The sequence below is a fragment of the Crocodylus siamensis genome, chromosome 8 (assembly GCF_052110815.1).
Source record: "Crocodylus siamensis isolate JL-2025a chromosome 8, ASM5211081v1, whole genome shotgun sequence".
In the NCBI taxonomy this organism is placed as follows: Eukaryota; Metazoa; Chordata; order Crocodylia; family Crocodylidae; genus Crocodylus; species Crocodylus siamensis.
Genome location: NC_143402.1, coordinates 40469823 through 40496985, shown reverse-complemented (window position 1 = coordinate 40496985; position 27163 = coordinate 40469823). Strand labels below are relative to the sequence as shown.

General features: G+C 45.4%; 1 protein-coding gene across 2 annotated transcripts in view; it reads left to right on the top strand.

Moving 5' to 3' along the window:
- Positions 1-27163, top strand: part of LOC149858313 (gamma-aminobutyric acid receptor subunit alpha-3) — a 192625-nt gene that overhangs the window by 80888 nt on the left and 84574 nt on the right. For both annotated transcript variants that reach the window (XM_090059539.1, XM_090059540.1), the window contains one exon: positions 16981-17048. In XM_090059539.1, the coding sequence (XP_089915665.1) occupies positions 16981-17048 (68 nt within the window). The remainder of the gene's footprint in view (positions 1-16980; positions 17049-27163) is intronic.

Sequence of the window (27163 nt, the reverse complement as noted above, 5' to 3'; positions counted from 1 at the left end):
TCTTCTCTATAGATAGATGTGTGCTTCACAGCCCTGATATCCATGAATGCATCAGTGCATGTCATTCCAGGAAGGCATGCTACTGAATAAACAACAATGCATATTTCAAGTGAGTGACCAAGCAGGATCCTAGGTAGCCTTGAAGTCAGAAGAAACATCCAATCTTCACTGAGGGACTGGGGGGTTGCTAGCAGGTAACTAATCTCATCATAACAGCAATCTGATATTTTTCTACTTGCCAGTCTGAACGCTAAGACGATGAATAAAGGAGAAGCTTCCCCCATGCCTCAGCACTCCATCCTGCACAACCACCTAAACACTCATCTGGCAAAATCTGTGTGAGCACAGTGGAGCTCAGTGCACTTCCATTGACTTCACCAGAGCTGCACCAGTTTATACCAGTTAAGAAATTGACCCTGTCTATTTAGATTTGAAAATAAAACTTTCATGTCAATGGCCCATTTTAGCAATGCCACCAGTTGTCACCATAGCCACATGAGATTCCATGTAGGATCATCACAAATAACTCACATCCATTAACATTCAGAGGCAGAACATTAATATTAAATATGAAAAAAACCCAAGTATATTCTTTTATATTTAAGTACTTAATGGTGCCATAATAAATAACAAACACACAGTTTATTTTACCCATAACCAAAGAACCTCAGAACAATGCACAGGCTTTAAATACACATATATTTCCCTCCACCTCTCCCCCTGAGAATGTGTAATTGGAAGGTGTCCCATGTATTTAAAAGTAGTAGCTATAATAACAAGCCCTTTCCTTTCTGTTCTTCCTTTCCAGTCTGTAGCAGAAATATCTTGCCTAGTGTCTAAATCTTGTATTTGTGGGTGTGTATTTGTCTGAGCATGTGACTGAGGATGAGAGATGTGCCTGTAAATTGTGCACATCCTACTATTATATTTGTTTGTTTCCCTGTCTCAACTACTCCCCACCCCCAACCCCGGGTATACTTATTTGTCTCATTCTCTAGTTACAGCTTATCTTTTAGGATTTAACATTTGGCACAGGAACTGTCACTTATTATATCTGTAAACAGCACTTAGCATAAGGGGCCAAAATCGGTTGTGGCCTTAAGAAGCTACCACATTATGTTCATTATTATTAATAAAATTAGATGGTAGGTTGGTGTGTACAGCAATAAGGGAAAACTAAGTCACATTAATGGAATTTTGTGTCTGGGTCAACTGAGGTCTATGGTAACTTTTAGTTATTGCTGGAGATGTCAGCTTGCCTTACCTTTTGCATGCTTCCGGAATGGGTTCCATTGGCTTAATCCAGCTCTTGCCATCATTTTAAACTCTCAGTGATAGTATCTTTATCATACACAATATTTCATGTATTTCCTGGATGAAACCCTGGCCACAGTTAAGTTAATGATCATTATTACCGCACTTTTGAAATCCTTTCAGCCCTTCCTGGTTGGAACTGAGGAGCAGAATTACAGTGCACACTGTAACCTTTCAGTGATTCGACTTCAGTTTTACTGCCACAATATACCAGTGGGATTTAGTCTTAAAGCTCACATGAAGATTTGAATTATCCCCATATCTGAGGCATACTGGGCATACTCTTTTGATTGTGGCTTCCCTAGGAAGCAGACAAGTCCATAAATTAGGTGGCAGTCTGCCTTAGCTGATGTTGAACCAGTACCCCAGTATCATACTAATAGACACTGTGCTACTGGAGTTTCCATCATTTGAATGAGGAGAAAGACTGCAGTCCAGTCCAAATCCAACATGGACCAACATCTTGGGTGGAATTTCCTTAGTGGTTTCCCATCCAAGCATGACCTAACCTGACTTTGCTCAGTATGTAGAACCTAGGGCTCCAGGTCACTGTAGTTACTGAATAAAAGTTGCACATCTAAGTTCTGTGGGCTGCTTTGGAAAGTCTAGGTTTTCAGTGTGTGGCTGAGGGCTCACAGATTAACTTGGTTTAGTCAAGGGCACTGAAATACCAGTTGTAATTAAATGTATGTAAATTTCACAGCCTGCACAGGGTAAGAGAAGGACTTTTTAGTCTTAAAGTTTTCACCATGTTACAGTGAGCAAAATGGACACTGTAGAAGGCTGACAGCAGGATTTGACAGGTATTGCTTTACTTCATCTGGGCTGAAAAATTAAAGACATATAATTGTAGAACATGCTGAATTCTGTCATCTGCTGTAACTGACATCGCTGTCAGGGGTCTCTCGAGATGCTGCCTGGAATTCTTTTAAACTCCTGCTCCTTTTACATTGAGCCAGTTTGGAAAAAGAACAAGGCAGATAGCAGTGTCACATACATATCTGAATTACAGTCTTTGTGGCTGTCCTGCGGTCTGGCTGGAGGGGACACAATTGTAGATACTGACATGTCATCACACTAGGGAGAAGGAAATGATTAATCATCTCTATCAGTTCATAGTGCTATTTCTACAGCTAACTAGCTGTACAATAATAATTCTGGCAGTCTGAGGGAATTCTCTCTGTACTTGAATGTGATAAGCTGGCCTCTGTCAAAAGGCATCTAGGCTCCCACAGTTTGGATGGACAGGTCTGATTTTCAGTGAGAGCAGCAGGCAACCTTTTTATCTAAAGATGATATATTTGTGGTCAGAAATCTCCAGAAGTCACAGAAAGCAAAGTTAGGATGGGTTACAAAACAGGCAGATACTATTTCAAGAAGCTGTTGGATATCCAAACAAAACTAGTTTAGACAAATGGTTAAAGATAAATCTTTCAGGGCAGCTGGTAGCAAATCTGATCCAAATTTCTTGCTAATATCCTAAAGACTTTTACTACCCTACATTTTTCATGATGTAAGCTATTTATTTTATCCATTATAGTGCTTCCTTCATCTCTATATGGTTTATCATTCTCTAGAGCAGTGGTATCAACTGGGAGTACATGTACCTGTAGGGGTACTTAAAAGGGTCATGGGGGATATGTGGGTGAGTCCATGAATGCATGCAGCCACAGTGCAACATCCAGGGGGCCAGGAGCACAGCCCTGCCACATGGAGAGCAGCCAGGTCCCACTGGTAAGTTTGTTGTGGGGTGAGGGAATGGGCTGGGGAAAGGCCTGGAGTGCAGGACTGAGCTATGTGGGGGTGGCTGCCAGTGCTACGTGCAGATGCTGCTCAGCTGGGGCACAGCATGGGACAAATCTGGGAATGGCTCATCCAGGGGATGTGGGGGGTGGCAGCTCCTGCTGCTGTACGCACCCTGGGAGGGCATGGGGAGTGCATGGCCCCAGATCTGCACACAGAGCATAGCGGGCTGCAAGCCACAGCGGGCTGGGGTCAAAGCAGCTCCAGGCTGTTCCCAGCAGGCGTGTTAGGCCAGGTGGCACTGGGACAGGGGGGTAGGGGTGTGGGGGGGGCTACAGTGAATTTTGGGGAGGCTGCAGCTGCTCCCATAGCCCCCTCCCAGTGCCACTGCTGCCTGCCCCAAGCCCAGCCCACCACAGCCCCAGCCCCAGCCCTTGCCCACCCTTGCCCACCTGCAGATCTAGCAGCACACACCTCCCATGCCCTCCTGCGGTGTGTGCAGTGGCAGGAGCTGCCACTCCCTGCACTGCCCAGATGAGCCTGCAACAGGGTTAACTGGGACTGGCCTTTGGCACAACCCTGGAAAGTGACCCAAACTTGTGCTGCTGGATCAGTAGCATGATAGTAACTACCTATTGGGATCTAGGGTGGGTGAAGAAACCTATTGCTACACCAAAGCTGAGGAGAGCCCTTGTACCCTCGTGCCTCTGGATTGGTAGCATGACACAACTGCTTAGACATTGGGTTTCTGTGTTTGCATCAGTAGAATTGACATTACTAGTAGTGCCCTGCCTGAAGTATGGAGAGCTCTGTGAATACCTTTTGTGGGCATCTCCTGGACTGTTCTGTCCTGGTCATGTGGAGGCCCATGCTGTTGGGAAGGAGTAGTACCAAGCATGTTTCTGACCATGCAGTCAGTCTGTGAGTGACAGTAAACTTTGTTTATTACCCTGTTAATGCAGCTCTAAACTCATTTAGAGTGTGAACAAACACAAATTTCAGTGAGTGGAAAAGGGGCAGGGTCTTACCAAGCAACAGCTACTCCAGGGTAACTGTCCACATGCTGGTTCTTACTGTGTTGAAAGTAAAAGCTAGATTGCAGTAGCTGAACCTTTAGTCTGCTCCATTTTCACTCTCCAGAAGGTGCTCATTTGTCCATAACCTTACAAAAGAGAACAGGCTGGATCCCCTCTGGGGACTATAGTGGCTCCAAGGAATTTGCACCAGGGATTCATTTGGCCCAGCATATCTTGGCCAGCAACATGATTCATTTGACCTGAGACAACAGTGTCTTTAGGAACTGTTTCCCCCGCCTCCCTATTTTTGGATTAGAGTGTGAACTGCTATTCCCACTACACAGCTGGCATCTGGCTTGGTCTCTGATTGAAAGATGTAACTGGGCTAGGAGTGATGTCGGGGGAGAAGGCTGGGAGTAGTGCATAGGGAGAGAAAGAATCTCTTGTTGAAAATGGGTTTAGTTCTTTGAATAACTAGAGAGAAAAAGGCCCTGAGAGTTTGATTTCTGCTTTGCTCAGGTGCAGAGCATTGTGCTTAAATTCCCAAGGCAAGGCAAAATAAGTAGGTTCAGAAATGAAGGGCACATGGGAAACAATAGAGCAATGCCAAAAAGGGAAGTACCAGCTAAGCCACTGATTAGAGTGATGCTTAAGACTCTGTCCTATTATTCTCTGTTCACATCTTTGTTACCCCATACTTCTGAGACTAAGGTGACAAGTAAATGCTTTTGTACTATAAATCTCAAAGTAGTTTAGCAAAGGTGAATGAACTTAATGGAGTGCTCATTTTACAGGTGAAGAAACTGATGCATGCAGAAGGGAAGTCACTTATGCAGGGTCATATAGCAGGTCTCCTGATTCTAAGTCCCATGTCTAATCCAGTCCTTAACCATTTACCAAGACCCATGCCTACGTGTTCACTTCACTGACTTTCATGTTTAGCTTCCATTTACACTTGAGCTCAGGTTCCCTGCTACGCAGCATGCAAAGACCTTCAGAATCAAGACTAGAGGAGCTGAGACCTTCTTCCATGATGTGTGAAATTCTTTTGCTATAGTATAACGTAAAGGACCTATTAGGATCTCATAGCAGGTGAAAAAGTCCACTACCACACCAAAGCTGGGCAGAACCCTTGTACTGCAAAGCAAAAAACTCATTGGAGATTAAAAAGTGTGGTACTGGAACACAGGCAAAATGTCCTTATGATAAAATGGGCTTGGGGAGTTAAAGGGAAAGGTTGAGACAAAAGGGTGAGAGCAGAGTATACAGGGGCAACAGAGTGCTGGAGTCAGGAGGCAGGAACCTCGGGATGGAGCTTCTTCAGGAAGGGCTGCAGTTGCCACCTTCCCAAAGAGGAGCACTGCCCTGTGCTTCAAGTATGCTTTGTTGCACAGTCCCAGTTCTAAGTCTGACACATTAATTGAAGACAGTTCTCCTGGGGCTGAAAGCAAAGGTTGCAGAAGGAGAAGATATTTCTATTTTTCTTTTGTTCCAAAGGCTAAAATTTGAAGGAAATTAAATCCCCAAAGTAAGAAGCTGAGAAAATGAGGAATGCTGTAGAAATTACCACCTTCTATTAATTATGTATTTCATCTATCTGGGGGTAGCAAAGACTCAGGGGTTGGTGGGAACCTTAGCTTTTCAGCACAAACTCCTATAATTGTGTTTCTCATCATAGGGATATTGTGTTATTTGTAAAACACAGAGCAAACCACAAATAACCCTCAAGGAGAAAAGGGCCCCTGATAATCACTGCATAGCATCTGAAACCCTTAGGACAGAAACATACCTGCCGCCTTAATTTCCTGCCCAGCACAGGAAAAGTATTGCATCTCATTTGGCAGTTTACAAAAGGGTTCTTCAAAGACCAAGAGAGAACTGCATTTGCCTCTATAGAAAGTTGTGTGTCCTATCAGTGCTGCACCTGCCTGGCTTAGAAACATTAATGCAGGTAGACACACTAAACCCCTTTGAGATTGAGCGAGAGTACTATCTCAGTCCATGACTGAGGTGTGGGAAGATAAGTGACTTGTCCAAGGTCACAATAATAGTGCAATTATGGGTTATGTTGAAGACAGTCCCAGCCTGGTACTTAACTGCAAAGCCATTCTGTCTCTCAACCCTTAGGTCTGATACTGTAACCTCATGCATATAACAGCAGACTCTGAGAATTTGTGGCATTAAGACCTGGCTGCTTATTCTTTACTGTAACAAAGCACAGCACCCAGGAATCCTCCACACTGGGCACATCTACAAGTATGCTTTAATACCTATTTTAATGCGCATTAAAACATCACAAAATACCATGGGCATTTGTACACTTGCACACACCACAGCGGCGGGTGCTTTGAAAAGTGTACAGCGCTGCAGTGTGTACAGTTGTATAAGTGGCAAAATGTGTGTTAGTGCTGAGAAACTGGTGGCAGCACACTTTTGAACTAAAACACATCAGAGGTGCTTTAGTTCAAAAGTTCACCGCTGCTATGTTCTGTGCTCTGAAGAGCATTTCGCCACTTATACAACTGCATGTAGCGCAGTGCAGTGTGTGTCAGTTTGCAGACTCAAAAAATCAAGTCTACTCTGACCCGCTGGATCTCCGGTGCATCTCTGCACAAAAATGTATGTGTATAAATGCCCCATGCTCTTTAGCTAATGTGCATTAAAATAGACTAATGCACATTTTTCTAGGACCTCACAATAGAGGATATTTTTAAACATGCTCTGAGGGTAGGGAGGTCGTTTTAATTAGAGTGGCTCAGAAAGCTGCTCTAATTAAAGCACGCACAGCATCTCATGTATTAGTGTCACTGTGCTTCAAAATGGCAGCGGGGTTGCTTTAACTAAAGCTCGTCCCTGCCACCATTTTGAAGTGCGAGGACACTGATACACAAGTAACAGTGACTGGCTAGAGTGTGCTAATTAGCACACTCCAGCAGACTTAGTTAATTGAGTCTGCTCTGACGTGCTGTAAGTACAGCGCACTGGAGCAGCCTCCTGGCACATTTGCTGACACCCAGAGGTACTAGATTTAATGTGCACTGCCTAAAGTGCATTAATAGAACATATAGATATACCCACTGAAACCCAAGTGCTCTGCTCTATATCAGCCCGGCATCATGAACTGTCCCATTACTTTGGCAAGACTGTTTAACCTCTTCTAGATCAACACAGATGCCAGGATTCTTCTGCACTAAGCCACAACTGCATCACCCCATTTTTCCACTGCATATCACCTGGGAACTCCCAGATCTTAGGTATGACTGCTTCATTTTTGCTATATCACAGTGCAGCCTCTGGGAACCCCCCTTACAAACACCCCCTGCCAGCAGTGAAACATGACTGCATTATTCCCGATACAGTACATCACAGCATCTCTTCCATGCATCTCCAGCTCTGGCACAAAAGCAGATGAGCAGATTATATTACGACTGAGATCGTTAAATAAACAACACATGGTGATTATAGCAGAATTGTTAATAAGAGCCTTCTCATTCCCACCCACTTTCCTCTAATCATTTGCGGAGGCAGCCCTATGGTAGACAACTAGGGTGAGGGGATAGACACTGAGACAAGGTAATTTGTATTCCATCTCTGCAGCTACCACTAGTGCTTCCAGGAAGCAAATAAAAATAGCACTCAGTCATTTTGTAAATAATATCCACCCCCTCACTTGCCCAGGGAGTCGTGAGCACTTAAAAGGGAGATTTTAAGAATGAGGGGGAGGTGAGGGGGCGGTTGTCTATCTCTCTGCCACATAAAGGAACATGGGGGGAAGTTGACCTGTGAGGAAGGGATGCAGGCACTGCATCATTCCTAACCTAGGTGCCACTCAGCAACATAAGCAGGGGGGAAGAAAGGGACTCCAGCCCTTTATGTCAGGCATGCCCCAGCCACTATGGGATTGACAGTCCACAGCTAGCTGCTGCTGCTGCTTTCTAAGTTCTGCTTGGTCAAAGCTTGCCCCTAGTCTTCCTGGATTCATTAGGATCAGAATCTGGTCCTTAGTGCAGAATTAATAAGGGCATGTAATGCTGTGCAAGTGAGGTGTTCTGGCGTAGCAATCTCTTGGAGAGGAAAATGGGTAGCTTTGAAAGAGAAGCAGGTGTAGGAAGTGCCATGGTAACGCTTAGGGAATGTATGTTACGGCCTTTGTTTTACATTTTTTATTGCCGATCTGCCCAGCTGGGGACCTCTGCAGACAGAAGCAGAGCAGCATTACTTGGCACAGAGGGACAAGCTAATGAATACCTTTTCTGCATTAGTCCAGGGGGCCCCAAAGGGGTAATGACATGGCTAGGTGCCCAGGGCAGCTGCCACATATAAGGATAGTGGTAACCTCTGGTTCTTGCCTCACAGTCACAGCAATTGTGTGGTGGCAGCAGCAGCTTTCTTTTTGTTTGCTCCCACCTACCCATAAGCCAATGCTTGGGCAGCTTCTGCAGTTGCTCTGCCCTGGTTACACTCTGGTGGGGAGCGGGGCTTCTGTGCCTGCAGGGCATTGCTTCTGCTTGTGGGATCCCTCCGGGGGGTGGGGGGTTAACCACAAATCTAGTAGGACTGGGGGACAAGCTTGTGACAGGCCTTACCCAGGAAGCAGCCATACTACTCTGATAAACATTTCCAGTGTGACTTTGGCAAGTAATTTATGTGCCTAAGTCTGTCTAGAGCAGTGATCCCGGGGCCCCTTGTTCAGCTGGTGACTCTCACTGGCTAACTTTAAAGTGCTCCAGCCACTTATGGGTCTGCCTTTGGGCATAGTCAGGAAACCCTGGTCTTGGCTGGGCTGAGCAGCTTGGCACCTGTCTCATACCTCAGCAAAACTGGGCCCCAAAAGCTAAGCATTCCTCTGCCTGTCTCCTCAAAGGGACTCAGTCTGGTAGGTATTTTCAGCCTGCATTTAACACACCCCAACAGATCCACATGGCTCAGAAAGCATGATGGAAGCCATTGCTCTCTTCTAAAACAGACCTGGAGGAGACACAGCCTTACCTTTCAGACAATATGCTAGTGGAATCACCTAGTGGGTGGGGGGGAACAATGTTCAATTTCTTCCCCTTCTTGAAGGGAATCAAACCCACTTTTTCCAGGAATGTGTACTAACCACTAAACTATATGTTGTTCTTGGTAGGCTAATCTCCATTCCTCTTGGAAGTGGTGCCACTGAGCAGTAAAGAATACATTAATTCACTTGGCCTAAGAGTGACTTCAATGATTCCTGCCTAGTTAGGGAACTTACCATTCAGGATGGAGTTCTGGGTTCCCATGCCTCTTCCAAAGATGGTTTATGCATTTTCTCCTGTGTCATACCTGGCATTTTCTCCTGGCTGCATTGAGGCAGCTCCCTGCTCAGCTGCTTTGGATTCTGTTCTGAGGTGTTGACTCCTAGTGGACTGCACAGGGATCATTGCAGCCTAACACAGGGATCTGAATCCTTCTTCACTAACCTAAAAAAATATTGCAGTCCCTAAGTTCTTAATTGATTCTGGCCTTTTCTCACTCTGTGCCTCAATTCCTTATCTGTAAAATGAAGACAACAAAATGCCCTTAGCTCACAAAGGTGTTGAGGAAAGTTTTTCCAGTCTGTGATGAGGTCAGCTGTGACGGTAACGTGATCCACAGAGCTACAGACCCAACCTGTTGTGAGGGAAATTAATGTTAGAGACCAGAGCCAGGCTTAGGAGTGGGCAATAGCCCAGGGCACTGTGATCAGGGTGATCACCGTGATCACATGCTGTCTCATGCGCTTACACGTGCTTACACATGCTTATGCACACTTACACATGCTCTCCCCCTACACACATGCACACACTCTCTCCCACACACATATACACACATATGCGCTCTCCCCCCGACACGTGCATGATCTCCCCCACACGCTCACATACTTTCCCCCTACACATGCTGTCTCCCACACACTCTCTCACACGCTCTCCCCCCACACTCACATGCTCACATGCTCCCCACCACACACCCAGATCCACACACATGCTCTCCCCACACACACACAATCTTTCCCACACACACACATGCTCTCTCACACACACACGTCCCCCCATGCATGCGTGCTCTTCCCCCCACATGTGCATGCTTTCCCCCACACACATACAAACACATGTCCAACACACACATGCGTGCCCCCCCACCACTCCCCTCCCACACACACACATTAGGGCTGTGCGAAACAGCAGTGTTTCATTTCAAATTCCATTTAGCCATTTCGAAGGGACAGTGTTTCATTCACTGTTTCATTTCATCAAAGCTGTTTCACTGTTTCAGTGTTTCACCCAGAGGCTATAATGGGGAATCATGAAAATGCCTATAACTTTGTCATTTCTTGCTTAATTCAGATGAAAATTGCAAGGATGGTAGCTCTTTTGAGGGCATGAAGTCTGCTTTGTTTCAAGAAGATAGGTGCAGGGATTTCTGGAAAACTGTACCTCAAACTGTTCAAATCCCAGGATGTCATTATCCCCTTGTACTCAGCCTTGGTGAGGCTGCAGCTGGAGTACTGCATCCAGTCTTGGGCTCCACAATTCAAAAAGGGTGTGGAGGAGCTTGAGAGAGTCCAGAGAAGAGCCATGTGCATGATCAGAGGTCAGGAAAACAGACCTTACAACGACAGGCTGAGAGTCATGGGGCTCTTTAGCCTGGAAAAGCGCAGGCTCAGGGGTGATCTGATGGCCACCTGTAAGTTTATCAGGGGTGTTCACCAGTACCTGGGGGAATGTTTGTTCACCAGAGCGCCCCAAGGAATGACAAGGTTGAATAGTCATAAACTCCTGCAAGACCGTTTCAGGCTGGACATAAGGAAGAATTTCTTTACTGTCCGAGCCCCCAAGGTCTGGAACAGCCTGCCATCAGAGGTGGTTCAAGCACCTACATTGAATACCTTCAAGAGTAAATTGGATGCTTATCTTGCTGGGATCCTATGACCCCAGCTGACTTCCTGCCCTTTGGGCAGGGGGCTGGACTCGATGATCTTCCGAGGTCCCTTCAAGCCCTAATGTCTATGAAATCTATGAAAGCAAAACTATTATCACTCGCCAGCAGCAGCAGCATGCTGTTATCCTGCATGCAGATCTGGGGGCCCACGCCCCCCACGAGGGCTGCGGGGCTGTGCTGGACTCTTCCCATGGGGTGCTGGCCCCCCAAACTGTGCACGGGTTGACAGCATGTTGCCACTGCCAGCAAGTGATAATAGTTTTGCTTTGAACAGTTTGTTCAAACTGTCCCCCCCACCACACATGCACTCTCCCCCCACTCCCATATACACACACAAATGCTCTCCCCCTGCCCTGGCTTGTCACATCCCTCCAGAGGCAGGATGAGCAGTGCCCAGGTGAGCCCAGCTTGCTTCCCTACTTCCAGCCACTGCTCAGGAGGAGCCAGGCAGCTCTGCCTCCCCACAGGACTGAACCCTTCTCCCCTGCCTGCCTACCTTTGCCTGCAGCTGCACCACTGACATGGGGAAGAGGGCATACATTGAAATATAAGTTTGCCCAGGGTGCCATTTTTCTAAGTGCTGGCTCTATTAGAGACTTGGGGTTTTACTCCCAGCTTTGCCATTTTGTGTGTGGCACTGTGTGATAAGGTCACTTTGTCTTTCTGTGTTTCAGTTTTCCCCATAAGGAGGATCATGAATGCTGTTGTGTGCTGGTGTTGTGGGGTCTCAGGTTTTGTGCAGTGACAAATGAGAGAAGATGAAGGTTTGCTGGTTATGGAAGGCTCCCAGGCTCCATTTACTGGCATAATTGAAGTGCTGCAGGGGTCACAGGTGCTGTGCCTCTGTGATGCAGTACATGGCTACTCAATCTTTGTTCAAGAGTGGAAGAGATAGGAAGATTCCAATATGCATGTTATTGAGTCTTCAGATTAGGAAGGAGAGAAGTCAAGAGTCTGCTTGGTGTGCATCTTAGACTCTAACTAAAAAGTCTTATTGTAAAAATAGGTGTACTTTTTGCCTGATTATTTTTTTTACTGAGATATTTGTTGAATTCCACTAGAGAGAGCATACATCCTGATCACAGATCCAATGGATGTATACAGTACTGGACATAAGGCATTGGGCCATTGGACCATAACTGGGGTTGATCCCAGAGACTGTAGCTTGCTCTGATCCGCTTGTACTTTAGTTATTCCCACCTTCCACAGATTTGTTGCAGTTTGTAGTTGTGCAGCAGCTATTTTGTTCTAGAATTCTTTTGAATTCATGTAAAGGTCAGATCAAGCCCTTTCTTTGCTATGTGGCCTGGGATGTCTCCCAGACAGGTTTGAACTGGAGAAGTCCATCTGCACTTGGGAGCACATGAGGACTGGTACTATGAAAGCCATCCTGAATGGCTGCAAGCCCAACTCCATGGAACGTCTCTATGGGGCTATTCCACAAAGTGAGCTTGCAGGAAAGCAGGCTATGTAGGGAATGAGAGTAAGACTTGTCAATCCATTATTATGGGAGTCCCCTCATTCTTGTCTCCATATCCCCACCCACAGTCCTGGTTGTGCTGATACAGAAGTAAGAGACCCCACTGATTACAGAGGTGTTAATGACAAATGAGAGTCAACCTCAAGTTAAATGGAATTTGTACCCATATGTAGACTGAAGGGAGTGAAGACATATGGGGCAGAGTGGGAGGAGGTTCTTAGAGCTATATTCTCTGGGTAAATGGGCAAGATTTACCCATTTACTAATGGGGCATGTTAGCCTACATGTAGAAGATGCATAGCTTAAGTTGGTATTTTTGCATCAGGAGAGACAATGCCACCAGAGAGTTGTGTGTGGGTGATAAGACATGAGACATTGGGATCTTTGGGCCTGTCTCAGGGGGATGCAAGCAGAGGGCCCAAAGCCACCTCCTGTGGCAGGACCTGAGGCAGGGCCCACCTGCCCTGAAAAGAAAGAGAAAAGCCCTGAGGACAGGACAAACTTACCTTTTTCAGGAGAAGTGGAGCTGGACGAGCCATGCCAGGACAAACCACCCGTGCAGTTCGTCAGCCGCTTTTATTGCTGGCTGGGGGAGGCATGGGCTGATGACATCATCCAAAACCACCACCCAGCTGATTTAAAAGCCAGTCATGGGGAAATGGCTGGTGGAGCACCACCAGAGCCAGATGGCAGGGCTGCTCCCCAAGCCACACACACGCTGTATCAGCAATGCAGAGGGAATCCAGGCAAGGACCCAATAGAGAGGTCCAGGGCCAGCTGAAGGAGGCACCACACTGGCCTGGCAGGGCAACCAGGCCAGGGAGGATGGCGTCGAGGGACCCTGGAGCCGCATACACCGGACCCATGAGTGGGGCGGGCTGAGGCCCCATTCCCCAATGTTTCCTTTTATGTTTTAATTTATTTTGAGTTATCTTAAGGCCCCAAGGCAGGGAGAGGGGTCACGAGTGACCTCCACAGATCAGGAAGAGCCAGGACAGTGCAGTGGACAGCTACACAGCAAGGGAAGACCTAGCACTTTGTCAGGGATGATTCAACATCCTGTGATCATCCCGGGGAAGAGAGGACAAGCAGAAACATCAGAGGGCAAGCTGGAGATCCATCATCTGGCTGTCCTGAGGGCTGGTGCATGGCTGGGGTGTAGGGGAGATGGAGCAAATTGGATGCTTATCTTGCTGGGATCCTATGACCCCAGCTGACATCCTGCCCTTTGGTTCGGGGCTGGACTCGATGATCTTCCAAGGTCCCTTCCAGCCCTAATGTCTATGAAATCTATGAAATATACTAATGGGGTTTATATTACTTTGATGGTGATTGCTGGACATTGGTATGGATCACTCTGGCTCTTGCCCTGAAGATAACCTGGGGTGTGCAGCTATTAATATGATGCACTTATTGAGTGTCCCATACATTGCCATCCTGTGACTGCAGCTGTCTCTACAGCATTTTAAGAAGCATCATTCATGCAAAAAGATGGGAAGGAACAGGTATATAACAGAACAGGTAATGCTCATTGGTCTCAAGAGCTTATACTGTCAAATAGTCACATACGCTTGGATCCTATAGACTCTGCCTTAGTTCATCATCTAAATGGGCATGTTTTGCCCTATGTTAGAGTGTCCTTTAACACATTGTTAGAGATGCAGCAGCAGCCCCATCCCTGTGCCTCCACTCCTCACTCCTACCCAAAAGCATTCCAGGTTTGAGAGCTCTCTTCTATATCCCATCACAAGGCAGTGTAACAGAGGAGTTGTGTTGGTAGGTTAGTTTCTGCTGGTGACTCCCAAAGGGTTGTGAGGATGGCTCAAAGAATACATGGCACTTTCTGCTTTGGAAATATTCTCCTGGCTCATGAGCTAGTTCACCCAACAATAAATCTTTTTCTTCACTTTCTACTGCACTGTGCAAGTGATTTGGCAAAAGAGCAGATAAAATCTTTTTTTGTTCTTCCTCCCCATACTATCTTGGCTAGTCTGTGACTATTTAAAGTTGTATTCAAGGACTGCAGCTCTTAAAGGACTTGCACATGCCAATGCCAAGCAGAATTTTAATTCAGGGAAACTCTTTGCTCAACTTTCTGAGAGCTGATAGTCATAAATACATTGGTTTCAGGGAAACTGGCTAGTAATCAGCAAAAGAAAAGGGAACTGAGTGACTGAACAGTTTAAACAGGCCAGGTAGATCCGGTTAAATCCAAAAAGGGCTTTTTTTGGCACAACTTCCAGAAATCATCCTTCAGCTCTTCCTGTTACAAAGTCTTCATTGTTACGCTCCCTATGAAGACCATAGCAGCTATCCCATCTGTGCTTTTATCATTGAATTTATTAAGCAGGAACTACCCAAAAAAAGCTATTTTTTAAATTACTTTTGCATGTTTTCACCTTCCTTGGGATTATAGCTAACATCAGCTTACAAATAATGACAGCAAGATCACATTAAAGCATATCCCAGAGCCATCTCTAGCACAAGCCTGTTAACATCTCTTTGGCAATATCTGTATCAGTTCCCCAGTGCTTTATGTCTACAGGTTACTTTCTAAAATACAGATCTTTTGAGACCCAGCTTGCATCCAAATGCCCCACAGACCTGCCTTCCCTCCAGATCTCCCACAGATCCCCCTTCTGTTCAGGCATCCCACGGGTCCACTTTTCTTCCAGACATCTCAGCCTATCACTGATTTCCAAAATATTTCATTCTTCAACTTGTAAGGCCAGGCATTGTTGACCATGGGTGATCATAGATCCTAGCTTGATAACTACTGCTGTAAAGTATTAATGTCAAAACACCTGAAAACCAAAGGGAAGAGAGAAAGGAAGGAAAAATTATGTACAGTACATTAAAGAAAATAACCTTACTCTAATAGACCTTTCTTCTCAGCTGTGCGTTTCATTCTAGTTCTTGTGGGAGAAAATAGAGAGAAACCTTAAGTGTTACAAAAGAAACCTACTTTATTTAGAATGTAGCCTGATTGACTACTGTGTATTTCTGAAAGTGTGTTGCATATATATTTCTCTTTAACCTTCTTTTATTGTATCAAGACAAGACCAAGAATTATATATAGCACAGTAATATCACCCTCAGGCTGCATCAAAAGTTCACCAACCATAATAACTAAAGACATGTATACATATTTTAGTCATTAAGGAGAAAACCTGCCAAAATGTATTATCTTATTTTTGGCTGCAAAACTTTGAACCACAAAACTAAGCCTCATAATATTGCAGAATAAATTAAACATTGAAAAATATCCCTCTGAAAAGACAGGAATTCCATAATTGAATCAACCGGTATTCTACCCGGTCCATCTTGTGTCTGCAACAGCAGCCAATGCAAGGTACTTCAGAGGAAGACATACGCCAGCTGATGGCTTGAAGTGGGCTCTTTCATGAGTACCAGTTTGAATGACTAGTGTCATTCAGAAGCAATAAGAGGATATAGTCTAATCCTGAATTGATCCGCATCTGTTCATGGGACTAGGGAGACCTGGAGCCTGCCCTTCTGGGTGATCTTGAGCACGTTTTTTTCACTTCTTTCCTGTGCCTTGATTTCTCTGTAGATAAACAGGGATAACAATACTGACTTCCTTTATAAACACTTCAAAACCTACCAGTGTAAAGTTCCATATGAGTGAGGTGACATTATTATTGTAATTATTCACTTTGAATAGCAGCTAACTGTGGCTACAAATTCAGTACGTAATAAGCACATGCTTAACTTGAAGTATTTGCTTAAGTCCCATTGTCATCAAGAGGACTGAAATACATGTTTAAATTTAAGCATGTATGTAAGTGCTTTCCTGAATTGAGGTCTCCCAATGATTTTGATGGGGCTATTCATGGAATAAGGTGTTACTCAGCATCAGTAAGGGTAGTGCAGTCCAGCATGTGAGTGATTGGGGTAGGTAGGTCAAAACTAGCTTTGCTTCTTCTCCTCATGAAAGAAGTACACAGGAAATGAGCAAATATGAGAGCACAATGATCTCAGAATATTAACTCTTGTATGTATGGAAAAGCTCAAAACTTTAACAAAATCAGGGTTTCCTAAAAGGGGGGAGGGACATTCAATTTCTTACTTATCAGACAGAAAGACACAAAGGGATATGGCATTATAAAGAATTGCACAACATCAAGGTTTACCTCTATATTTAAGATGTGTGGAACCATATTATCTTATGCATTATGTGACTCTGCATTATATAAATATGCTGTGTGTGAAAGTACTAGGGCATATCCCTCCCCAGTGTAACTCCACACACATCAGTGGAGTTCCACCAGAGATGATTTTGCCCAATTATGAATTATAACATTGGCCATTTTTCTGGATATAGTAGTGACCACCATAGTGGCTCATTCAGCACTATACCAGGGAGGCATCTGGTATGGAGAAACAAAACAAAACAAAACGCTAAAACCTTTCCGGTGCAAATTAATATAGTTCTTTAATTGCTTTCTCTCTTGTTTGTCCCAGACAGTGTAACTGAAGTCAAGACAGACATTTACGTGACGAGTTTCGGCCCTGTCTCAGACACAGACATGGTAAGAGCAATTCACCAGGGAGGTGTGGCTTAGAAGTGGGGTGCGAAGTGCATCTGAGGGTCTCTGTACATTTTTTTCCTGTCCCATTTTCTTAGGGCTAAATAAGAACTACTAGAAAGCATACAGTGTGGTAAATGATCCTTCCACATTGTCTGTTATTTCTGTCCAGGCATGAGGCTGTGGTAAGATATAACTATTTACCACTTACACTACCAATAGCTAGGGACCTACTTAAATTGCAGAGAGACTAAACAATTTTCATGGGTTGGTTGTGGCATAAAGAGCAAATTTCACAGATATTTCATCGATATGCTCCACTGGCCCTGCCCCTCAGTGCTAATTGGAGGAGAGGCCCCGGCTGTGGGAGGAAAGACAAGGAGGCAGCTGCCATCTGTCCTGCTGCCTTTCATACTGCCCTGCCAGCCAGTGCCTTCCCCACCTGGGTGGGCTGTGGGGCTGGGCTGTGGTGAGCAAGGACCTCTGGCTCCCACTGTGGAGCCAGCATTGGATTTTTTATTTTGTTTTTTAAGTTGATTTCACGGACAATCCTGGATTTCACAGTTTCCACGAAATCCACAAAATTGCAAATTAGTAGATCTCTACCAATAAGCCAGAACATATGGAGTTATACTATCTTTACCAAGGAGGGCAGTCAAGATTGTCAGTTAAAAGGTGTCAGTATACTATAATCACACAACTAGATGAGGTTTTATATATAGTGGTTGTGTGAGAGGGGCATGTAACCATAGCATGGGTTGTTATCTGCTTCCCTTCAGGGGCTGTGTAAAGTTTATTATTGTCCCCCAGTATTATCCTCTAGTCCTCTGTAGTGTGTGTGCAGGACCAGGACTCTCAGATCACTCCACCTCATCCAACAAGCATCCAGAAATTACTTTCTGTCTTTTATGTGGGCCCTTAGTGTAGAGAGGAATGACAACAGAAATTCAAAGAATACTGTACCATTCTGGAGTCAAGCCTACTTCTCAGTTTGGTTTTACTCTTTCAGAATCTCCCTGATATCAACATTTAGGTTCCAGATACAATAATCTGTGAATAAGTTTCTCCTTTATTCTTTGCTTATTAAGGGTAAAATCTGAGAACTATTAAAATTTATGGGAAGTTTGCCATTGCCAAGAGTCAGGAATTCACCCTAGTTCTGTTGATCACTGCTGCCAGTTGTAATTTTCAAGTAAGTGGAGAAGAAGAGAAGAACACACACATTTATCCACTAAAAGGAAGTCCAGGAAAAGCCAGCACATTTTAAAAGCATATTTTATAATGCTCTATACTAGCTGTAATTGCTGGGGCATGCTACTCTTCGTTACTTCCAAAACAGGCCACCTATGATTTTATATCATCAACATCAGCAGCAAAAAGGCAAGTCTCAAATGCCATTTTGTCTCTAGCTAGATCCTTAAAACAGCCTGTCTTGTGGTTCAAATCCATGTCTATTTTGGGAGCACTAATCCTGCTACTGAATTTTTGGTAACCATGCCAGCTGTATGGTGATGGTCCTTGGAAAATGCATTTTGCAACTGGTCTTCCATGCTAATAAAGTGTGTGCACCAAGGAAGACTGAAAGGAATCTAATACTGCTGCATATGTTCATCATTTTCTGTTTCAAATATCTGACCATTATGCTCATTTAAATGAAACATGCACCTGGTATTTCAATCCTTTTTATTAGGCTGGCCAGAAAAGCAATATTATAGGTTGTGTATACAGCGAGTCCTAACACAGGTGTACTTGCCTGGCCTTATGTAGTAATTCCCTTGCTGCCTTGGAGCATGCACCCAGTGTCAGACGGGAAGGTTGTCCTGTGGCCTTGACGCTGGGTGGCGTTCATCCCAAGGGAGACCTCAATATTCACCTGCCATGATTTGGTTTTTCCTTTCAGTGGTGGGGCTCCTTCTTGTGGTCCCTTGCGGGTCAGGTACTATCCCTAGTGGGTACTCTTGGGGCTCCACTCCCCCTACACCCCAGCCATGTGCCAGCCTATAGGACGGCCGGATAATGGACAGTCAGCTCACCCCCTGATGTTGTCACCTACACTCTCTTCATGTACTTGTCTCCCATCAGTCTTCCCCTGCATGGGATGATTTTGGGACATTGGGCTGCCCCTGGTAATACGCCAGGTCTCTTCTCCTGCACTGCTGCCTGCTGTGCTCTCCTGGCTCCTTCTGGTCCATGAGGGTCACTCATGGTCCCTCTCCCTGTCTTAGGACCCCGGGATAACAGGACAAATTAATATACAAAGTAAAAAAAATGAGGAATGGGTCCTCAGCCCATCCCACTCATGACTCTGGCGTCTGGGGCTCCTATATCCCTCCCTCATCTGGCTTTGCTGTTGGCCGATGTAGTGGTTCCTTTAACTGGCCCTGGACCCCTCTGATGGGTCGTCCAGTCTCTTTTCTGGTTGCTGGTGCAACCTGTGTTTGGCTCAGGGAGCAGTCTTGCCATCTGCCTCCAGCAGTGCTCCCCCATCCATTTCCCCACCACCAGCTTTTATTTCAGCCGGGCAGTGTTTTTTGATTATGTCATCTACCTGCACTGCTCCCAACCAAAAATAGAAGTGGCTGATAAACCAAACAGGCATTCTGTCCTGGTGTGGTTCATTGGCTTCTTTGTCTGTAAAAAAGGTAAGCTTGCCCTGTCTTCAGGGCTTTTTTCTTTCTTGTTGTGGTGGGTCAGCCCTGTCCCGGGACCCGCTGTGTGAGGGGTCTCCAGGCCCTTTGTCTATGTCCCTCTGGGACAAAAGGAAAGAAATCTGGGAGATAACACCAAAAGAACCAAAACTTTCTAATGTCTGGTTCTACTCTCTTTTCACCCATTGACTTTTTTTGTAGTCATTTTCTCCACTGTGACTATTCATTAGGTAAGATGCACAGCATGAGAAAGGGCAATAGAATCTGGCCCAGTGTAGTTGGTAAATGTGCTAAAAGGTAGAGGAAACATTCTATCAGTACAATTCCAAATTAAAAATCAAAGAGAGGAAGAAAATGAGTGAACTGACAAATATTTTTGACATGTGTAAGGAAAATTATTAATGAAAGGACCCAAGGACTGAATCTGGGTTTGTATTCCCACAACAGTTTGTCTTCTAATTAAAGCAGAACTGTGGAGCATAATTAATGGTTAGATGTCTCAAAAACATTTCTTGCAGCTGGCAATCTAGGGGAAGAAAGAGTATTTGGTTGTGTTGTTTGAAAGCCATACTAAGATGCAGGGATCATTAGCAAGCACTGAAGCCCTCCTGTGCATTTAGGGCCTTAGAGTTTCATTTGGTCCTGAGATTCCTCATGCTAATGAATACTCATCCTGATTTAGCGAGACACCACACTGTGAAGACAAGAAAAAAATCCATTCTTTGCAAGTAGGGCTGGGACGGTTCAATACTGTGTAGCAACTTTCCTCCACACCTCGGAAGCCGAAAGGTTTTCATTCTCCGTGTTCCTTCAGCCATGGATGTCTCTTCTACTATGCCACCAATGGCTTCTCAGTCACGTGGTTCTGCACCAGTAATTAAAGGAGTCAGAAGAGAATTAAATCTCCATATTTCATGTTGGGGACAGCCCCCTCAGAGAATTCTGCACTGCTTTGGAAGGATCACTTGCCTCAGGGTTAAATGTTAACTTCATGTCACTCCAGTCAGAAGTACTAATTTCATCTGTGGTTTTTTTCTCTCATTCCATCTCATTTTCTTTCACACCACAGCAAAGGCCCTTAATATATTCAACAATCCCAGCCCTTAGGGAGTATATGATAATTACTTCCAAGGTGGAGCATATTTGATTAAGGGAGCATGTATAATGAACTGTGAAGAAGAAATATGAGGTATTGAAGAGAGGGAGGTATTTTTTGCTATGTGATTTGACAAAATGAATTTAAAATTAGAAAGACAGTTAAAGAATCATAAATTCTTTCCCCCTTGTGTGCTGTAGTTACATATAATTTTTGCGCACACAGAACAAATGTGTTATATCATGTGACTCTGGTGCTGAATGCAATTAGCAATGTGTGATCAAGGGAGAAATGAAACTCTCCTTTGTGGGAAGGGAGGAGTGAACGCTCACCTTTCTTAAGAATTTTTTTCCCTTGGGTTAGAGAACTAAGGAAGTCACTCATTTCACATTTATATCTGTCTCATGATCCAGTCCCTTGCTCTAGTACAGCCTTTATTACCTGCAGTTGAGACCCTGCCTTGTGCAACTTTATTCAGGGGGAGATTATAATGACAATGATGGGCCTGGGAGGTGAGGTAAGTTATGTTGCTGTCAAAATCAGCTGATTAGTCACTACAGAGGAAAGTATGCTGCTTCACCCTGAAGCTTGTGGGGAAACTCCAGTCTCACTCACTATTCAACATGAAAAATGTTGGCTGACAAGGCCCACACTAGTGTCTGGTATTTAGTGTCAGGCTGTCTCTCAGCTTCCTCTTTTCCTGGGCAGCAAGCTAATACTGAATAAGGTTTTTGTACCCTGGAGAATGTAGAAGAACCTGGTCTAGATTTCAGTGTTTCTCTGGGATGAAGTTTAGTAGCAAATCTGGATGGAGAAGACTGTGACTATAAATCATGTGCTTGCCTGGAATAGGCTCCAAGTGCAGCCCCCAGGAGGGGGTGAATCCCAAAGTGTTGTATTCTGTGGCCACTTGGGAGGAGCCCGGGGGAATACAGCTAAGAAGAGAAGAACCTACAATGTGATTTTTTCTCTTGTTCTTGGAAATGGATTCTTGGAGCCTATTCCAAGGTCTTCTTGAGCCAGGTATTAGGGCTGTGCGAAACAGCGGCGTTCCGTTTCGACCCGTGGTTTGCCGTTTTGATGGAACAGTGTTCTGTTCTGAATTCTGTTTCAGCTGTTCCTTTCCATTCCGTTGAAACAGCAAAACTCTTTCGACATTTCGTCCATAGTATATAATGGGGAAGGTCAAACAGCCTATAACTTGGTCATTTCTGGCCTGATTTGGAAGAAACTTGCAGGAATGGTAGCCCCAGGCATGAAGCCTGCCATGTGTCAGGGTGTTCAGAAGAACTGCACCCCAAATTCTTGAAAGCATAACTCATGTCACGTGTGTGTTAAACCACAGTGGAGTCAAAATTGCAGGCTTGCTAGCCCTTGCTGAGGCCACAAAGTCTGCCAAATTTCAAGGAGATAGGTGCAGGGGTTTGGGAGAAACTGCACCTCAAGCTGCAGACAAGCAAAACTCATGACATGGGTGTGACACTGTGTGTGTTAAGGCTCAGTAGGGTGAGAGCTGCAAGCCTGCTAGCCCCTGCTGAGGCCATGAAGCCTGACAAGTTTCAAGGAGATATGTGCAGGGGTTCTGGGTCCTTGGGCCCTGCACCCCTAGCTGCTGACAGGCAAAATCCGTGACATGGGTGCTTGTGCAACTGCTGCCTCTCATCAGACAGCAGGACTGAAGATCCCACATCACTTGCCAATGCAGACCTAGGCTTAATTGATCGCAGTATGAACATGAGCTGGCAGTGCAATGCGGTAGCCAGCAGGGCCAACACCACTCTGGCATGTATCAGTTGATGCACCTCCAGCAAAACCATTACAAAGAAGTGATTCTCCTGCTTCTGGAGCAAAGAGATACCTGAAAGGACTCAAGTGTTGAAGCTGGACTTGATTAGTCTCTGCTTAAAATGGGTAAATCAATGGCTGACCTAAATAGCCCAGTCCAATGGGGTGACATTTGGCCCCTCCCATGTTTGGCAAACGAGCCAGGCATATCTATCAATTACTAGCCAGGTGACTTGGCCTGTGCTATGGCTAATTAATAAATCTTACAGACAAGGGAGCTGAACTGAAACACATAAACAGTTTATTAAAACACAGGTAAGTATTTATAGAAATGAAAAGGGAAAGGAAGGAGAAAGATAACACAGGTAATTACATCTTATCCTATGATTTCTATATAACCCTTAACTATCCTAATAAACACATAGATAAATAGATCTTATTCTACCATTTCAAGAGAATTCTTTACAATCCTAATAAACACACACACAGGTGTGTGGACAAGGTGATACAGGTTCCTTTCACCTGTACTGGAAGGATCAGATCCCTGTTCCTTCATGCCCAGGGGAGAGGGGTGATACTTATACCAACAAGAGCATTATGAGCTGCTACTTATGTTCACAGCACACCCAGGGGAGAAAGTCTGGGGAGCTGACTAAAGCAACAATCAGCTCTAGATCATCAGGGGTAGGAGATGGAAATGTGCTGGAGTCAAATGGTGTGGACCTCCGCTATGCTGTCTAGATCAATGGCCTCCATTGAGGTGCTTTCTATTGCTGGCCTGGTCCTGCAGAACACAACATTGGCCAAACAACAACACCAAACAATCCATAGACACAATACTGCACCAATCGTCCACAAAGCCACCTCCACTACTTACACGCACAAACACTACCTTTACCGCTCATTAGGGCTGGCCCATCCTATCCTGTGAAACCTGTGGCCACAGGGGGGCCCACAGCCAAGGGGCCCCCTGCTTCTGGCTGCTTACCACCACACTCCCTCCCCCCATGCCACTGAGGCCGGCTTCACATCCAGCCACTTGCCACCCCCCACCCCTGCCCGCTGATGCCATTGCTACTTCTTCAGCTGCTCACCATCTCCCCTCCCCCAGCCGACCCCAGCTTCTTTGCATCAGGGCCCCCAAAACTGTATTTTGAAGGGGTCCCCCAAAAATTGTGGACCAGCTCTGCCTCTCGTACACCTCTTGCTCTCCTCTCACAGAGCACCACCCAGACAGACCACACACTCTGTCCCTTACACACTCACCCACAGCCACCCAGTTTCTGTTAATCAAATACTTTTACATAAGCGTAGTGTGCACGGCACGCCAGGGCTCTGCACACAGCCCTGAGGTTTTCACTGGGTACCATCTTCCAGTGGCTTCTAGGTATTACTGTGCATGATACTAATCCAGAGGTCAGAGAAGGTTCATCTCCTGACCTACTTATAGGGGCTAGGTGACAATACCATGGTCTAGAACCATTTTGGCTCCAACACAAGGAGGCCAGAAGAAAGGCCAGGAATAAGCAGGTCTTATGTGAAGGATTGAAAAAAAACCTTAGAAAAAGCCTGGTGCTGGAACTACCTGACAGAGATTAGAGGCATATGACTGATAACAGTGAGTCCTGTGAGGATGGTTAACAAGTTCTGAAGGATATTGTAAGGAGAGGACCAGCAGCTAAGAAGCTTCAGGAGACTACACATCAGGAAGTCTTGTGGGGTCTCAGTCACGAGAGCTGCTATGCCTCTTCCCCAGGGACTTTTCCATTGATTTAACAACAAGGTGTAGCAGGTAACTCAAGAAGGGAAGCTTGGAGCCAGAGAAAGATTTGGTTTGTATAAAGACCAGAAGGATTGTACCTCACCTGGAAAAGGAGGCCAGAGAGGGGACTCACAGGCTCAAAGACTGGAGACATCTATCACAAGCTCATAGACTGGATACCTCTGAAATAGACCAAAGACCTGGCTGTCTTAGTTGATTGCAGGATGCCCATGAGCCACAAGTGTGATCCTGATGTGAAAAAGGCCAGTGCAATCCTAGGGTGTACTAGGTGTGGAGACATGACAGGTAGAGAGATGAGGAGCTACTAATACCATTGCATAGGGCATGCATCTTTAAGACCTGATTTAGAGTCCTGTGTGTAGTTCTGGTTTCCACTTTAAAGAAAAATATTAACTTAAACTGGAATTAATTTAAAAAAGGCCCCCTAAGATAGTGAAAGGAATAGAGACCCTTTCTTAGGAAAGAAGATTAAAAGATCTTTACTTTAAAGATCACTCTATACAAAGTACATATGTGAAGTAAATATAAGGGGAGGTAAAGAGCTTTTAGGCTGAAAAGGAACACCGGCTTAAGGTTGAGAATGGCCATAGACTAACTACAAATATATTTAGACTGGGAATGACAAGATTTCTACCAATTTCTAACTGAAGTGCAGTTTTGGAATGAAGCGAGGTTGTAGGGGCAAGGAACCTGCATCTCTTTAAGGCTGGACTGAGTTAGTATAGGGAAGGGATGGCATGATAGGACATGTGGGTTCTCATTTACCAGTCTGTGTTTGACATGGTGTCGTGTAATTATGGACCACAAGTTAGGGTATAAAGGTAGCTCTGTAGTGTGTAAGATACCAGGATACTCAAGTATAATAAAGAATATTACATCAGAAAGGGGATAACAGCAGAGTGGTTAAGACTTGTCAGTACAGCTCTTGAGCCAGGAGTTTGAACTTTGCTCCGGACTTGCTGACCCTGCCGTAAATAGGTACCTGACCTTTCAGGCAGAGTCAGAAGTATCTGGTCCTAAAGGCTAGCAACATCACTCCCAAGTGTGCCACTGGCTATGGAAGCTTATGAACTTAGGCTGGCCTCATGGGCCAGCTTGGCTCCAGTGGACCATGACTGATTGAGCCCCCAGACAGCAAAGAAACCAAGGCATCTCTAAAGTAGTCGACACAGAACATTGTGGAAGCTCCAGCCAAATTTGCCCTTCCCCAAATTTCCCTGGGCTAAACAGAGATTCCAGACAATGCATCTGAGCAGTTCTGATTCCAGCCAAGAGACAGCCTAGTGCAAGGGTTCCCAAACTATGGTACACAACAGGGGTGTTCAAAGAGGGCCCTCTTTAATTCGGATTTGGCTCGAATCAGGGTAGTGATTCAATTCATTGATTTGGATCACCATCCCCAATTTGATTCAGCCGAATCTGAAGATTTGATGCTGATTCATAGAATCAGTGATTCAGACACAGACACAGCTTTCCGTGTTTTTTCTACATACCTAGAGATACCAAGCATGGCTTGTGATTGCTGTGATGCTGGGGCGCATACAGCATCTGACAGGAGTGCAGGGCGGGGGGGCCTCCATGTCCTGGGCAGCAAACCCAGAAGTGGATCAGAAGTACTTCCAGTCCACTTCTGGGTCTGCCAGGAAGTGCATAGGGCCCCCCCCCACACATGCCCCCTGGCGTAACAATTGGCCATGGGGGGACCCTGGGTACCCCCCCAGACCCAGGAGGCACCAGTCACCGAGCCACAGGGGCATGAGGGGGCCCCCCCAGCATGCTCTCCAGCAAAAGTGGAAGTGGACTGGAAGTGCTTCTGGTCCACTTCTGAGTCTGCTGCCGAGCACGTTAGGGAGCCCCATATGCCCCTGTGGGACACTCCATGCACTCCAGCATCACAGTGTTCATGAAGCCCTGCTACTGAGAGGTATGTAGAAAAAACATTTAAAGCTGTCTCCCTGTCCAAACCTCTGAATCTTTCTGAATCTCTCTGAATTGATTCAGAGGGCTCCAATTCGATTCGGAGAGATTAAAGGGTCCTTTGATTCGATTCAGATTTGGAGATTTGGCCACTGAATCAGACCAAAACTCTGCCAAATCAAATCAGGGACTGAAGCTTCACACAGCCTTAATACACAGGTCTCTGGGGGTATGCAAGACATCTCTGGGGGGTACATGGGAGAAACTGTGTAATGGGGGATTTAGTTTTCATTATAATTGGTATTTAAGTGGTTAAAATATTTCATAGACATTAGGACTGGAAGGGACTTCACAAGATCATCAGGTCCAGCCCCCTGCCCAAGGGGCAGGAAGTCAGCTAGGATCAAAGGATCCCAGCAAGACAATCATCCAAATGTTTCTTAAAAGTCTCTAAAGTAGATGCTTGCACCACCTCTGGGGGAGTCTATTCCAGGCCTTGGGGGCTTGGACAGTAAAAAAGTTTTTCCTTATGTGCAGCGTAAAATGATCTTGCAGGAGTTTGTGACCGTTGTACCTTGTCATCCCTTGGGGTTCTCTGGTGAACAGATGTTCCCCCAGATCCTGATGCACACCCCTTATGTAATTATAGGCTACCACCAAGTCATCCCTGAGCCTGTGCTTTTCCAGGCTGAAGAGTCCCATGGCTCTCAGCCTCCCTTCATAAGGCCAGTTCTCTTATCCTCTGATCATGTGTGTGGCTCTCCTCTGGACTTTTTCAAGCTTCTCCATGTCCTTCCTGAATGGTGGAGCCCCAAACTGGATGCAGTACTCCAACTGTGGTCTCACCAAGGTCAAGTACAGTAGGAGGATGACATCTTGGGTCTTCCTT